The sequence below is a fragment of the Aythya fuligula genome, chromosome 3, assembly GCF_009819795.1.
Source record: "Aythya fuligula isolate bAytFul2 chromosome 3, bAytFul2.pri, whole genome shotgun sequence".
Lineage (NCBI taxonomy): Eukaryota > Metazoa > Chordata > Aves > Anseriformes > Anatidae > Aythya > Aythya fuligula.
In genome coordinates, this window is record NC_045561.1 from 66,036,367 (window position 1) to 66,052,603 (window position 16,237).

The 16,237-nt window shown below is 37.3% G+C and overlaps 1 protein-coding gene across 4 annotated transcripts in view; it reads right to left on the minus strand.

The window, feature by feature from the left end:
- Positions 1–200: 200 nt before the first annotated feature.
- USP45 (ubiquitin specific peptidase 45) overlaps positions 201–16,237 on the minus strand; it is a 54,710-nt gene continuing 38,673 nt past the window's right edge. For 2 of the 4 annotated variants that reach the window (XM_032184207.1, XM_032184208.1), the window contains exons 10-18: positions 13,451–13,532; positions 12,418–12,509; positions 10,232–10,288; positions 9,033–9,176; positions 5,142–5,805; positions 3,687–3,784; positions 3,170–3,256; positions 2,559–2,712; positions 201–1,354 (exon numbers count right to left, since the gene is read on the minus strand). In XM_032184207.1, the coding sequence (XP_032040098.1) occupies positions 1,221–1,354; positions 2,559–2,712; positions 3,170–3,256; positions 3,687–3,784; positions 5,142–5,805; positions 9,033–9,176; positions 10,232–10,288; positions 12,418–12,509; positions 13,451–13,532 (1,512 nt within the window). In that variant the 3' untranslated portion in view covers positions 201–1,220. Of the gene's footprint in view, positions 1,355–2,558; positions 2,713–3,169; positions 3,257–3,686; positions 3,785–5,141; positions 5,806–9,032; positions 9,177–10,231; positions 10,289–12,417; positions 12,510–13,450; positions 13,533–16,237 lie in introns of those variants that run through there. The other 2 variants (XM_032184209.1, XM_032184210.1) reach the window with 2 other exon arrangements.

A 16,237-nucleotide genomic window follows, 5' to 3' on the forward strand; every position in this document is an offset into this window, starting at 1 on the left:
ATCTATTACTATCAGGGATGGAAATGGGCAATTACCAAAATAAGTAAACGTTACAAATGGGGCAGTCAAAATATGAACAGGAGCCAGACTACAGGAGCATGTTCTGCCAGTAGAAGACATGCTGTCCTCCACTAAGGGCAAAGGGAAGTCCAGACACGCATCAGAAGGCAAAAGTCATCATTTACTGTCCAACTCACACACACAGTGCAAAAATAATTTATAGTTTATTACTCCTGTGAGAAAAGTATTCAGGAACAGATAAATTCATGTTTGGAACCCAAAGTAACAGAATTACCCAGTTACACTTTAATTCCATACATATTCATACACGAGCTTGTTATATGCTGTACATGTGTCATAATTATGAACTTGAAAATTTACTAAATACAGAAGTATTTGCAATTCTCTTTCCTATCCTAGTAGGCAAAATGACAATATATATTGATGGCTTTATGGTGTGCATATATATATATATATATATGTATTTATCTCCGAGGATATATACATGTACACCACAGTATATATTTACAACAAAACAGGAGTACATGGCTACACCAGCGCCCGTTGGAGACAGCTGAACGGGTATTGAGTATCTGAGGGTTCTCTGTCACATTTTCCCAATCAGTTCCCAACAATACACTGGGAAAGTGTGCTGTGGCATTACCCAGAGACATCTGTGGTTACCCTGTTCTGGAAACACTGCTTTCCAATTACTACACCTGCGAGCTACATGCTTTGACATGTACTTGTTTGCAGAAAGCCTAACAGCAGACATCCAACCCAGACATGGGAAAGATCTGGACTAAATCACAAAGAAGTTGAAATACTTTATATTGTTACTGTACAGCAGCAAATCCAGGCACTTAATACTATCAGCATTATTATTCTCACCTGTTCTAGAACTATGGGTGAAAGCTTTTCTTCATTAGAATCAAGAACCAAACTTTTCACTGACCTCACTAGGATAGGACATTATCTTACATTCTAACTGTACTGTATTTTAATGAATCCAGGAATTTAAAGTGTATGGCAAAGTGCATATTTCAAAAGATTCATATATTCAGATATTTATAATAGCTTGACTGAACTTCGGAGTCAACATATGATAAATTCTCTATAAGATAAAGGCACAATATTTACAGGTACTCTTACCACTGCAGCTTTAAATAAGATAAACTAAATAACCACAACCATTTTTTTCTAATTTAAACTGTTGAGAATTATAGTAACAATCTTTCATAAAAAAGCAGATATGCTTGTGCATTTAGTACTCTTGATTCCGGAACCATCTGAACATGGGCATCACTAACATACACCCACTGTCCTGATGATGTGCCCACAGCTTCTTTTAAACCTGAAATGCAACAGCAAAAGAAGTCATGTTTCTTGTCTTTCACACCATCATTGAACAAATAAAAAGATGATTCAGAACACAAAAAATCACTTCTAATCTACAAGAATAACTCATGAATTAGATGCAGTCCAGTATTTATAGTTTGAAATGTACAAGTCCAAGAACACCGTAAGAGAAATTGGTGGAAGACAACACTTACAAATGTACAGCGTCATCACCTTTTTCATATTTATTAACAAAACCTAAGACACCTAAGTACAGCTTACCGAATTCTAACAGGAAACTACGTAAGCACACACAACCAGTTCTGACAGGAAAAAAATCACATTTCAAAACCTGGCCAGTGTGAAATTAAGAACGCTGAAAGGATCTAATCTTATCTAGTTGTTAGTTCTAGTAATTACTGCATGGGAAGCCTAGGACTGAGGGAGACTTGTTTCAAAAGTAATATAAAATACTTGTTCTCCTGGGAGATGAGCTTCAAATGCAAAGTGCTACTGCAGGATAGACAAGTGTGTGCTTGTCTCTTGTTCCTCCAGGAAGGCAAATAGCAAATACATTTACTTTGCTCTGACAACTCAACATCGCCTCCAACAAATCATTTACCAACAGGTTCTATTCTAGAACCTTATTTCATTCTACATGACCAAAACATATTAAAAAGAACTGGAATGCAAAATACCAAGAGAAACCCTACCAAAAAATGCCTATCCTCCATGGAAAGGTTTCTTGCTGTTTACATTAAATCAGAGTATTCCAGATTTTTAAGCATTACAAAATTTCAAATCCTAACAAATATAAATAGGTAAGATACCAAAAATATAGAAAATCTGATTTAAATTGTTCTGGATTCAGCTTTTGTGCTAGAACATTTTCAAATGCCAAATCTACAAATAATGATATATTAGAGGGCAGTGCCATTCATGTGAATGTACTATTTTGACTAGGAAAAGGAGAAGCACTTTCCATCAATTCTCTGCTTAATAACTGAACTAAAATTCCATTGTTTACTCAGCCATGTGTGGTTACATAGAAGCACGTCATGCACTGTGTGTAACCGAAAAAGAAGAACTCACATGACGGGCCCTAGAAATAATATCATATTCTGAGCTAAAACAATCCTATATCCTTGTAACAAAAAGAAGTTGTAGCCAGTGGTTGCTTTGGTTTTACTCACACACAATGGAGGTTCTCTTGTACGTACCTAGAACATTCTTAGTGGTAGAAATATGCTCTAGTAATTTCTTGGAGGGTGTCCTGACTTTCACATATGCAGCATAATGACCACCTCTCATTGACCCACTGTGCTCCACTATTCCATACAGACTGTATAGCACTCGTGCACTGTCTGTAACATTCTGTATTGCCAGAAATACAGAAAATAAAGATGAATTAATTAAGATATTTGTAAAATTCTTCATGAAATAGTTTTCAACAGTATTAGTATTACTTTGAAAAAAGCAGCCAGACATCTACAGCATTTCCAGTGGTGAAACACATCTTAGACTTAAGAGTTTATTAATTGAATACAGTTACCATGGAAGCAGCACGGTAGCAGTCCTTAATGCAGTTAAGATACACTAAAACCATCAGGGCAGCACAGCTTAACTAGTACTAGGTAACATCAGTGCTATTTATTGATATGAATGGAACTTCAGTCAGCTAACATTCTGATTTCAGCGCGCTACTAGAAAGCATTCCGTCTAAAATTTCTCTGGGAAAGGAAGGAATAATCATCATCATCAATCCAATTTAACTTGCATTCAGGACAATAACGGTGAAAGTACAACAAAAATACAGATTTGAAATACGTACCTTACAAGAAGCAGAACAAAATGGTGCTAAGTCCAAAATCAGTGGGAAATCCACGTGCCTATTCACTTTCCTTAGACTCAAACCAGCCTTAAGATAAAAAAAGAAAAAAAAAAAAGACTGTAACGTAAATACCTTTACTAGGAAGCTTTCTAAAGCTGATGTGTATTACTGTACTATTAAAATAAACCAAAACCAAGAATAAGATTGTAACTTCCTGAAACTCTTTGTTAGGTTTTCAATACAGTGCATGCTACCATAAGCATGGCAGACACCTAAGAGGCTTCTCTGGATACATCTGAATGGTTAAATGCATTCTGAAGGTATCAGAATAGATACCTTCAAATACTATCAGAAGGTATTCAAAATAAAAACACAAGCAAATTTCCCAACAGAAATAAACAGTGGTTCTACCAATCCTTCATATAAAAAGGAAACGTTAGTATGCACAATGACGCTTAAATAGTTGCTCAGCCACCACCATGGCAGAGGAATATACAAGAGATTTGGGGCATTTTACCTGGTGGAATCTTTTCAGATGCAGAATAAGAATAGCAGGAACTGAAGAAATCAGCAGCTGTTTCCGAGCGTTTGTGTAGACACCTTCCATTTTCCTTTCTGTATTTATGAATATTAAAACAATAATTTGTAAGGTGAGGGCAGGCACACAATTTATGTATTTTTTAAGTTTCTGACAGAATAGATCTGTGTTGCAATGACTTTGTGCCTGTATATATTTTCCAATGAAAATTTTGTGGAATAACCAAAAAATATTTTCTCATTCTTCTTGGTTTCAAGAAACATCACATACCAAATCTGAGCATTATTTTAACCCATTCAATGCAAATCTGACCAAAAGCTGGAAGTGCAAGGTCAGAGTGCACACTGAGATACGGTGTCTGCTACCGTAATGCCCCATCTCCCTGTTAAAAGCACTTCACCTGAAATAAACAGATGATCACTGGAACTGGAAATGCAAAGTACAGGTCTCTTCAACTATGCCAGTGTCCTAGCCACTAAGCTAGAGATTAATCTTCCATTCTCCATGGCAAGACAATGCTTTGTGCTCAACTCTGAGAAAGGTCTGAAGGGATGGTGTCCATTTCAGGACATCTCATAACCTGCTCGCTTGAGCATGCACGACAGGGAACCACCTGGTGCAGAGGGAACTGAATGGGGGGCTCTGCCCAAAAGTAGCTCCATGGTTAGCTACAGAGTACAGAGAACAGGACACCAGCATTTTTTTTTGCTGAAAAAATCAATTAATTGGTTTATTTTACACATGCCCAAAGCAAAATATTTCAGTTGAGGCAGAATGTAGTTTTTCAGGTACAAGTAGATGACTTCTTAGGATTTTCGCTTTAGGAGGAAAAAAATTAATGATTGTAAATGGCTTTTTATTTCCATTTTTTCACTGTGCCCATTGAAACAAAATATTAATTACACAGCCCTGTCAGTCCAATGTCTGATAAATGATCATTACTTTTTCTTTGATTTAGATTTTTTTATTAATTTAATCATGCATAATAATCTCTTCTTCATTAGAAGTGTCTTTTTTTTTTTTTTTTTTGCGCCCCTCACCTACTTAATTACATGACTTCCCTGAGTACTTGGGTTGCTAGAGCTGAATATTATGGCATTTATTTCAAAGCTTCCAGGATTGTAAAGCACACATAAACACCAGAAAATATTAATATCAATTAATGAGCCTATTCAGTTTATGATAATCTTTAAATGACTTATCTTGGATAGAAATAAACAAAAAATGCAACATAAATTCTAAATTACACCTACTATTATGTTTTAATATTTGTAGGATGAAGTTTTAAGTTCTTGCAAGCAGGTTCTGTCTGGGAAGACATTTTCTGTTCAGCCACAAGGGGGAAGCCCATGCTGGAGCAATGAAACATCAGTGGTTGCACAGGTTTTGAGAGGAAACCTCATAGATACCCGTATTTGGATACCAGCAAATTACCTGTGGAGTTGGTTTTCTTCTGATACTTCTGTTTCCTTTCTGTACAGCTCTCACATAAAAGCTTGTTGTTCCCCATTAGCAGCTCTACAGAGGTAAATTGGTAAAGGCAGGACTGAACAGAACATTCCTTTGAGCTAGTTATATAGGTCTGGGAAAGAGTCTGAAAAGCATTTTGAGGGTTCTGGGATAGTGAAGACTTGTCTACAGAGAACATGGAATTATTCGATAAACCTGAATCACCACGGCTTGATTTTTCATCTTCATTTATAGTATCACAGAAGCTGAGTTTGGATATGGCACTGGAAATCATCTCATCGCTATTGTCACTTGGTTTGGTGTGCGGCATTTTCACGTTGATGTGGTTGACATGCAAAGCAGAGAGGTTGCTGGATGAGCTAAAAGCTGACTGCTTAGAAGCACTTTCACTTTCAGAGGCTTCACTGTCTGCATCAAAGCTGCTTTCCGAGCGGCTGGCTTCCTTCTCACTGCCCTCAGTCTGGCTCCCGTTCACAGCAGATTCAGCAGTTGGGTCTTTGGGGTATAGCATGCCAGAGCTACCTTCCAGCTCACGCGTTTTGTTTTTTTCCTCCATGATAATAGGACTTCTTTCTTCTTCATTAGATGAAGCTTTTCTGGCAAGCCTTCTCTCCTGGTTCAACTGATTCTGTAAATGATGGCATTATTAATTTAGGAACACAGGGAAGAAACAGAAAACAGGGCTGTGATCTAACATAACTGTTGAAACAAAAAATTCAAAGCAAATTAAACCTAATGCTTTATCTTCTCCATCTTTCACCTGCTTAAGCTACTTGATCTCCTTAAGACCTGTTTAAACTAATATAGGATTGGAAACCTACACACCAGTCAGCTAAGAGCATTATACTTACTGTGGGATCAATACTTCCTCCAACTAATTGCATTCACTTTGTGACAGCTGTGGATGGCACATTTGAAACGGTATCATTTAATCTAACTTAAGCTTCCCAAAGGTTCTCAAGTTTAAGCTAACCTTCCGTGAGGCCTTAGCTGACAAGCACCTTCTTCTCCCTTTGTAGGCACTTATCTTAGAACTAAATTAACCATCCCTAGCAGTATGGTTTGTTAATTTGTATATTTTACTCTGGCTGAAGACAGATAGCTAGAACAAAAAGTGTTGCTGCCAGAGAAAACTACTACTACATATTTAAAAAAATACTTAAAGCTGTCATAACTTTAAATTATTTTTAAGTATCCATGATTCTTTTCTTTCTTTCTTTGGCTTCTTTCCAGAAGAAACGAGCAATTTTCCTTCCTCATTGCTGTTTCTTTAATCCAAGTTTGATCAAGATTCCAATGATACCAGTGGGAGTTTCCATTAACCTCCACAATTAAAGTTTTATATCTTTTCTCCTATGACAATTGATCTCTGTACTTTTTTCTTTCCATCTTCCAAGCCATTTATTTTCTATGCTTGTTTCATTCTCTTTCTATCACACTCTGGTATGTTTATTGTTATTTTTTCTGCACATTTATTGTGTTAGGACCTGATTCAGAAGAGTATTTACAGTCCCCAACAGAGCACATATCCTTCAAGTAGGACTCACTCTGATATTAGGCACACAAATTTAAATCTTACTGGCACTAAGAAAATATCTGTAAAGGAAAGAAAAAAAAAGGCGGGGAGCAGACCATCACAGCACAACTGACACACATCATTGCCTACACAGAACAAACTACAGAAAGTAACTTTCATGGGTAGCTTCCATAACAGGAAAACTAAGTGGACAGAAATACCTTTTGCACACTTGGTCATGTGCCTAAGTAGCAGCAAACATCTAATTATAGACATGACTTTATGTTTAGGACTTCCTACTATCTTTAGAAGCATGGACTGGGTTGAAAGAGACCTTTAAACACCATCTAATTCCAAACTCCTGCCATGGGCAGGGACACCTCCTGCCAGACCAGGTTGACCAAAACCCCATCCAGCCTGGCCTTGAGCATCCCCAGGGATGGGGCATCCACAGCTTCTCTGGGCAGCCTGTGCCAGGGCCTCACCACACTCTGAGTGAAGAATTTCCTCCTTAGTCTTCATCTACCCTCTTTCAGCTGAAAACCTTTGCAAGCTAGATTCTCATTTAGTAGAAAGGACTTCTGGACTCTCTTTGTTACACATAGAGGTAAATCTTGGAAGTCTCGTATCCCACTCCAGGTCACAAGGACCAACACATTTGGCACTACAGTTAAGTGCCTATCTTGCAGGCATCTGTCCGACCTTTGTCCAGGCTATTCCTTAAATACACACCAAGGCTCAGTTCTTGAAGAACCTTCAGCTCTTACTCAGTTTTAAGCTTTAAGGAAGAACTTAAGTCCAAATGAAGTCAATATAAAAGGCAAATAACATTCCTCAATGTTTTCCTAAGCAGGGCTTAAAGTTACAATAAACATTCTCCTTCAGACTCAAAGTCCTTAAGCTTAAAAGCAAGAGAACAATTTAGCAAAAAAGGAATAAAATCCAATTGAAAATAATTAAAAAACCCAAACACTTATCAACTAGGACCATTTCTCATCTCAGTTATGTTTTATTTCTTTATAGATGGAGAAGAGGGAAAGGAACTCGTGTGAAGTTACTGCTACTTTTTGGGAGTATTATGCAAACAGCACTCAAAGAATTCTTAGAATTGTGAAGGTCCCCATTTTAGGAGGAAAGCACAGCACCCTCTGTTCAGATACTCTGTTAGCTGTAAAACCACTTATTGGACTACCCCACTTTCTGTAGCAAACTTATACATTGATTAACAGAACTCACAGAATACCAACATGTGCTAAATGAATTCAACAATTGCTTGTTTTGGGTTAGAAGTTTTACTGCAGAACCAACAGATATCTTACGAAATAATTCAAAAGTAAGAAAAAAAATATATGTCCAAAAAGATGGAGGGGAAGCACAGAATCACAAAGCCTCATCAGTTAGAACGACTTACCTTGCAGATCACTTTACCTGTTCTTACTGAAAGCAGAGCTGTTGCCTCCTTTATACTATTGTCTAGACTAGTTTGTTGAAACCACACCATACTTTACCTCCTTAATTTTGAAAACCATTCAGTAACCACACTTGTATGCATCAGTATTAATACGATTATTCACCCTATTTTGGAATTTCCCATTTCTCTTCTAAGATAGATCCTATTTGTGCAAATAATCCTAAATGGATTATAAGGCTTATTAAAAAACTAGAACATTAATAAGCACTGAGAGCTTTTCTTTCATTAATAATAATATATGTGCACAATACTTGTTACAGATTTCTTTGAATCCGTGAACTACACAGATAATTCTGTTAGGTTGGCATATTTTGCTGCCCTCAGGAAGGACTGTGTTAGAAGGCTGCACTTGGAGGCTGGCCGGGCTGACCTCCCCATCCCTGGGGTTACTGAAGGCCAAGTGCTTCACAGAAATCACGCTCCCAGCCTCCACGAGTCTCTGCTGCCGGTACTATTTTTGTTGTGCCCACTGTCAGCTAATCCCTCTGATGGCACTAATGCAGACCTGCCTGCTCTCTTGGCCAGCATTATGATTCATGTGATTGCAGCCAGAAAAAAAAAAAAAAAAAACACTAATGGCACAATAAACAAAAAGCCGGAAAGAAAATCTGAATTAACGTGAATTGAAATTAACCTGCATATTTTTTTCCCTTACAAATGAAACCCCATAATTGAAAACTGAATGGTTCACAAAGGCCATCATTTGTCACGCTTCTAATAATGATCTAAATATTTTAAAGCTAATCTGTTAGTTATACATATATATTTAAAAAGAACATTTATAACTATCAGTATTCGCACCCTGTAACCCTTGAAACTTCAGAATAAACTCAAGATGACTGACTAGCGAGGGTATTTAGGTTCTTACCTTATCTTTTGTTAGGGTGTGTTTCTTGACAATTTTAGGCTGATTATTCAGTGTACTGATGGAAGAACAGTTACACTGACCCAGATCTGCTTCTTGTACATTTTTACCTTTACTTGTTCTTCCCAAAGGCACGGGTTTTGCAACCTTAGAAATTAGACAGGAAATTAAGAAAGGATATATGTCAATTTTTTATTCCCTTGCAACAAACGGGAAACATGAACACAGGCTTTAGAAAATAGTAACTTACTATTTTCTAAAACCTACTATTATTATGAGCAAAAGTGGTATTTGAAGACAGTACATTTCATACAGGATTAAATAGTAAAATTAATTCTCTCCCTTAAAGGTATGTGAACACAGGCAGGGTAGGGGAAGAACCACTCCCAATCCATCCCCTTAATCCCAAATGAAAACCCCAAGTCCCACAAAAACAGAGCTTATGTCTTTAAAAGTAATGCAATTCCTCTGCAGTTAATAGAGACATACTGCAAACTATTTATGCCAAAACACCAGTATAAATGAAGTCTATTTTCACACTGACTTATCCCTTAGGTACATTTCAGTTCCTTAGAAGCAAACCTAGAATCAAACCTTAGAAGCAAAGCTAGAATCTAACTTTTTGGACCTTCAAAAATAATTTTATGAACAATCTATATGCTCAAAGCACCATTAAATTAAACTAATGTCACACCTACATATGCTGTAAATAACTAAATAACTAAATAAGTCATAAATAAGTCATCTGTTCTAAGTTTGGCCTAATTGAAAAATGTATGTGCATTATGACATAAGAATCATATGTCTCTATCTGTATACATGTATATAAATACATATATAAAAGCCATAAAACAAATGGACAGTATGAGAGTACATTAGGAAAAACTTCTTTACCGAAAGGGCTGTGAGGCATTGGAATGGGCTGCCCAGGGAAGTGGTTGAGTCACCTTCCCTGGAGGTCTTTAAAAGACATTTAGATGTAGAGCTTAGTGATATGGTTTAGTGGAGGACTGGTTAGTGTTAGGTCAGAGGTTGGACTGGGTGATCTTGGAGGTCTCTTCCAACTTAGACAATTCTCTGATAAGCGTGCATTTTTAGACTTGAAATCAAAACTGTGCATATATACATACAGAAACGTCTTCTTAAATGTATGTAAAAGTAATCCACTGGAAACAATATCTATTATATATTCTGTATCTTACCCTCTCCTCTATTATAGGAAGTGAAAGATCAATGAAAGGTTCTTTTACTGTTGAAATCTTGAAGAAAAAGGAAAAAAAGCATATTAAATGCAAAGAATGATATACAGGTTTAGCGCATACCTCCCCTTTTTTTAAATCAAATTATTATCAGAAACTATGCAACATGCTAATTAGTTTCAAGATGCATCAAACTACAATGAAGAACTTCCCACAAGCTTTTTTTTTTTTTTTTTTTTCCAATTTTAATTTAGCTCTGGTTTTCTTTCTAATACTGCACAAAATTTCAGCACCCAAACAGAAAGGGCAAGGTCATTCATCTAGGCACAAACTAGAAGCACTCTGGTGCTCAGTTTCTGAGAGCTACAGACAGATTTTCAAGTCATGGGGGCCATCTAGAGGGATCACAACTTTTTGGACAGCAGAAGCAGCAAATCCAGTAGAATTGTATAGAAAAACTAATTTTTAAGCATCTCCTGATGCTGGACATATCTGTGCAGGCATTTGATCTTGTACATTGTTCAGCAGCAAGAACTGGTTAATGACAGTTAGATGACAGGGTCTAGCCTGATGCTCCCAGAAAAGATTACATCAGGCTTATTGGTTACAGCCAGAAGTTTTATTAGAAATATTTATAACATAACATAACATACACTAGTAATTGTTAAAATAAAGCCAATTATTGGGGAAAAGAGGCTTTTTTATTTAAAAAAAATAACTTATTGTCTGTTCTACAATTTTATTTTCCCTTCTATAAACCATATAAAATCTAAGCTGAAACTGGAAATATCTGGTAAATCATACCTAAAGACATTCTCTCACAGCACTTCACATCTGCCTTTATGGCTACAACGTCCCGTCCAAGCCTGTTTCTTAAGCTCTCTCCCTTGCCGCTCTCAAACTCCTTCCAAAACTGACTTATCTTACCTCTGGAAAGACTGTGAAAAACAAAGCCTTTAAAAATAACATCATGATGTGCACGCAAATTACTGAACACAGTCATGCCCTCAATTACTGTCATTGTTGCCCTTGCCCTTCTCTTGTATTTATGACCCTACCTTCCACCTGTAACATTAGATATGGACTGTAGGGTCCTCTTAGCAAAAAGCTTATGTTTACCTGTTGTGTGAGGGACTCAGCACAATTTAGGTTCCAGTAAAACAATATATTAGATTAAAACTACTTTAACTACGTTGACTCGCTGACTGATGAGCGATATTCAGACTGGGGTTCCTCTAGAGAGTGACTTTGCATGAACAAGCACTAGTCAGAAATACCCTTGCCAATGCAGGCAAAGGTAAGAGACTACTAAACTTGTCCTCATACAGCTACAGCTAGCGAGTCCTGAGTCCTGTGCAGGCAGAATGTAAGTATCCAGCAAAAATAAATGATACACACAAAATACATACTACATCTATTTTGTATATAGCTGAAGTTCTTCATTGATACTAGTAGCACATTGAAGTGTAATCTGCACATCACACACAGGAAAGTTTACCTGGCACTGCAGAATTGTGCTTAAGTACTCTGATTGATTTACTTAATCTCTACAATATGAAATAGAATGTTTTAAACCAAACACAAATGTAGCATTCAATTAAAAATGTCATGCAAATAAGATTTTTTTTCTCTTCCAAAGTTAAAGAAAATGATAAGGATCATGGAAAGCATTTATGATGAAATGTCAGTAATATTAATTATGAAAGGAATATGCTCTTCATTAGAGATATTACGTTAATTCTCAAAAATACTTCAAGAAAAAAATAATTAGCATTTCCCCACTCATATTAATTCAAAGTAAGTAATTCCCAATTTTGAGGTATATCCCAGAAGAGTAGGCAGGAGGATTTATATTTTAAGATAGGTAGGCGTTTCAGAAATATCAAATAAAAATTTAAGTGTAACCCAGATGATTAAAGAATTTGGAACCTCCAGCCCTAAATCAGATGAAAAATGAAGCCCAGTATTTGAATCTGTTTTGAATTCAAATGACCCCCCTCTTCTTACGTTTATGGAGGATAATGCTTTAAAGGCAGAAGTTAAGTCATTTTAAATGAGAAACTTTCAATAGCCTTGCTTTTACAAACAAACAAGTATAAAATTGACGATACAATTTTATACTTTCAAGACAATGTAATCAAACCCGTATGTGATCTATTCCACATCAAACCAAATTCCAAAATACCTACATTTTCACATTCCTCACACATGACAGTGCTAGTCAATTCACCAACAAAGATTCTATCTATGAAGTTCATCTTCACACCCTCTCTTCCATATGCTGAAAAAACATTGCCTTTTTTAAATGTGAAAAATAACAGATCCATGCCACACTATAAGTACAACAAAATTCTAAGATTTATTGTGAAAACAATTTTTATACTTATTCAAAACATGTTGAACACAACATGGTAACTAATATATCATATACTGTATTCCAACATGTTAAAACATCTCGGTTATTTAGTTATACAATCCCCTTATACTTCCCTTCCCCACTTACAGTAACATAATAATCATACAGTAGCTCTCAAGAAGCCTTTAAATAAAATCTGTTGTTTTTTTTTTAATGCATAGTATATATATATAGTCTTCAAAACTAAATAATAAAAAACATATAAAACTAACTAAATAAACAGAAAACGAAAAAACAAAAAGCCTGTTCTATGTCTTAACTGTTGCAGATTTAGGAAAGTTAATCAGTATTTAGACTTTAATTAAAGCAAAAAAAATAGCTTTTTGCATATACACAGAAGAAAAAAATAATTTTAAACCTATTGTTTTGTGAAAAAAAGAAACCCAAGCATTCTTTTGAACAGCTTCCAATTTTGGCTTTGTAATCATATTTAGAGTGTTCATAGTATCAGTCAGCTGGCAGAAATCATTTTTGCTTCTGGAAAGTGACCGCTCTGAGTGCTACAATAATTGTGGCTATGTAACAAACCCAAATATTCAGCAGACTATTTTAGAAAACAAAATTAAATTTTATGTAGCATTACAGAAGGCATTATTAATGCAGTGGAAGCCTTTATTCTGGATATAAAGTTAGTACATAATAAACTCTCTATACTTTAGATATGCACTAGGTGGCACTAGAATAATACATAATAAAAATATTTTAACCAATACTTTGGGATTGCTGTTTGCAATAGTCAATTTTGAAGAAAATTATATTTAAAAATGTGTGCATTTTATAAACTGATTCAATAAAGCACTGCATACCTTTGACTTTTCTTCTAGTTTCTTCATCTGCTGTCTTAGTTGTTGGATTATTAAAAGCTTTTAAGATACCGGTTTGTATACGCTATAATATTAAAAAAATAATTATTAGGAAGTATTTTAATTGCAAATATTCTAAAAAATATTAATATACAGTTAGATTTTCTCCCTTCCTATTTCCATAAAAGAAGCATAATTTTAACATTTTAAATCTACTGTCGTCATTCGTTAACACTGTCAAAGCTACACAACCTTAACTTTCGTAAGTAACCATCCCAAAATTTCCTCACTGTAAAGAGGGAGCAGTTGTGCAGAGCATTGGAGAGGTTATCAAAAAATGATGAGATCTTCTGCCAACAAATGCTTTTCATTTCTTCCACAGTTAGGAAAAAAAACAACAACAACAACATGCTAACAGAAAAATGGTCTATTACTGACTGACTGGGATACAAAATACTTGAAGGCAGCTAAGTATCTTTCAATAGACAGACTTCAATAGCTATATTAATCCAGTGTTTTTATTACTTCTGCTTATTTTCTAGCATTGTACATTTCAAATGTCAGAAAACCTTAGAAGAGATTTACAAGCTTTTCATGAATCCATGTAAACTTAATCCACATTTGCCCCCAGAATCCTAACAGTTGCATTTTTGAAAGAAGAATCAGAAGAATGAATTCATGCACATGCGCTGTAGTTGCACCTCAAAATTGGGGTTGCTCAGTTGCAACTGGGATAATGAGGTACTCTTATGAGTTATTTGGATAAATATGCTGGTAACACAATTGCACCTGCTGGTACAAAATGTACCTCAGCCCATCCTGTGATAGACTGTAAAGATGGAAGCAGAGGATTGTATGAGACCCATCACCAGAGAACACTGCAGGATGCCTGACCTGGGTTTTCTTTTCTCCTGGCAAATGTACCTGCTCTCTAGTCCAGAAACTTGATGGTGTGCAAATGATACAACGAAATGTGATACTGAAGTCACAGTTAGAGCAAGGTACCCTTCTAGGAACAAAGGGCGATACCAAACATGGTGCAAGTAACCCTTAACCTGGGTACCAGTAGAAAAAAATGGCAACTTTTGTTTGCAGACAGCGAAGTGCACTTTCAAGCCATCGATTACTGAAGTGTTGATGATGACAGGCAGCTCCGGAGGTTTGGTTTCTAGTTCAGGCACTCATCAGGCTAAGTCACACTCCTACCTTATGAGTATGTGACCTGGCTTGTGAATTAACTCCCACTGCCCTGAGCTCAGCTTTGTTCATCTTAAAGCCAACAATATACTAAAAGGACTAATCAATAGGTAATTCATGAAGTTGAACACCATAAATGGGTTTAGGGCCATAAGCAAGCCTTTTGTTGGGATTAGCGCGTTGAACCATTTATTTAGGTCAAAGAAAGACATAGTCTTTGAATGGGCAGGGTGCTGCCGACAATGGCAGCAGACATTAATCAATTAGCAGCAGGGTTCAGCTACGTCGGGCCCTGGTGTGAAACAATCTCCGGCCCACATTGCTGGATCCAGCAGACAGTATGCCGGTTTTATTGTCGTATCGACAGCCTTTTATCTTAAAAACCCACTTGTGTACATACCCCCCTTTCTAACGCTTTTAATGGGGACGGGAAAAAGTTGAACGCTGCTTTCGGAAAGCTGTTTGCTAAGACGTGAAAACAGGCATCAAGGGCAAACGTGGAGTGCGACTTGTGTGAGTTATGCAACTTGTTATCACTCCTGCCGTGCTTTATGTTATATGAATTTCTCACCAAAACTCTCACGGTTTGGAGAGATGAACGCAGAGGGGTTACCGGCCTGGCACAGAGCCGGCCAGGAGACCTCTGGCAGGTAGAGGACAAAGCGGGCACATCGAGCACGGCTGTCACCCACGCGTGCCTGCTTCGGGGCGCCAAGTTTCAAAGCGGCATGAAGGAGAGATGTTAGGGGCTGTAATCCTTTCTAAAGGATTCTGGTGGCAGACATCCTGCCGGGAGCTCTCCTCGGCTGCAGCCCAGAGGGCGGCGGGGCCGGGCAGCAGGCGTGCGGCTCACAGCTGCGGCGTTCCCAGGGCAGACAAAGCTGCTCCTGCTCCTGCTCTGCTCCTGCCTGCCTGGCACGGCTGGCAGTGCTGAATGGACCATGGGCCTGACACTCTCCGTTTGTCACACCATCTACAGACACGAAAAACAGAATTAAAAGGGAAAAAAAAAAAAAAAAAAAAGACTGAGCTTTTACTAGTCGTGACCCTCGCTGAGCAGCCTGAGGTGATGAAGTCAGTGTTTGTGGTAATGCACCATTATGGGCAAACAGGGGTGAAATTGCACCAAAGGGTGGAACCAACCTTTGCTTGCCCAGTGGTGGGGGTGGCAGGAATACCCTGCTGCCTAAAACACAATTTCAATTCTCAACATGTTCCATTACTCTTTTATGGCAGCTTCAGTAGCTGTCCTGCTCTCTAATAAAACGATTCAAAGGACAAATGAAAATGCAGGTTATCGTGATGATGGCACGTTCACTGATGAAAGAGGAGATTGACTGGAGGGGGATGAGCAGCCAGTCACCAGAGAAGCTTAGTTGCAATGACTCTGCTTTTGGTGAATCCTCAGTTGTGAAGCAAATACAGTTTCCACCTTTTATTGCATGAAAATGAACAAACAACAAAATAAAGTTTCCCTCTCCTGTAAAAAACACGACAACTGCTTGTACTGCAAAGAGAAAGCAGCAGCAGGCACCTACTTCTGTGCCATGCCCAGTTTGACAGGCAGTCTTGTAAGCGAGGCAATGCCAAGGT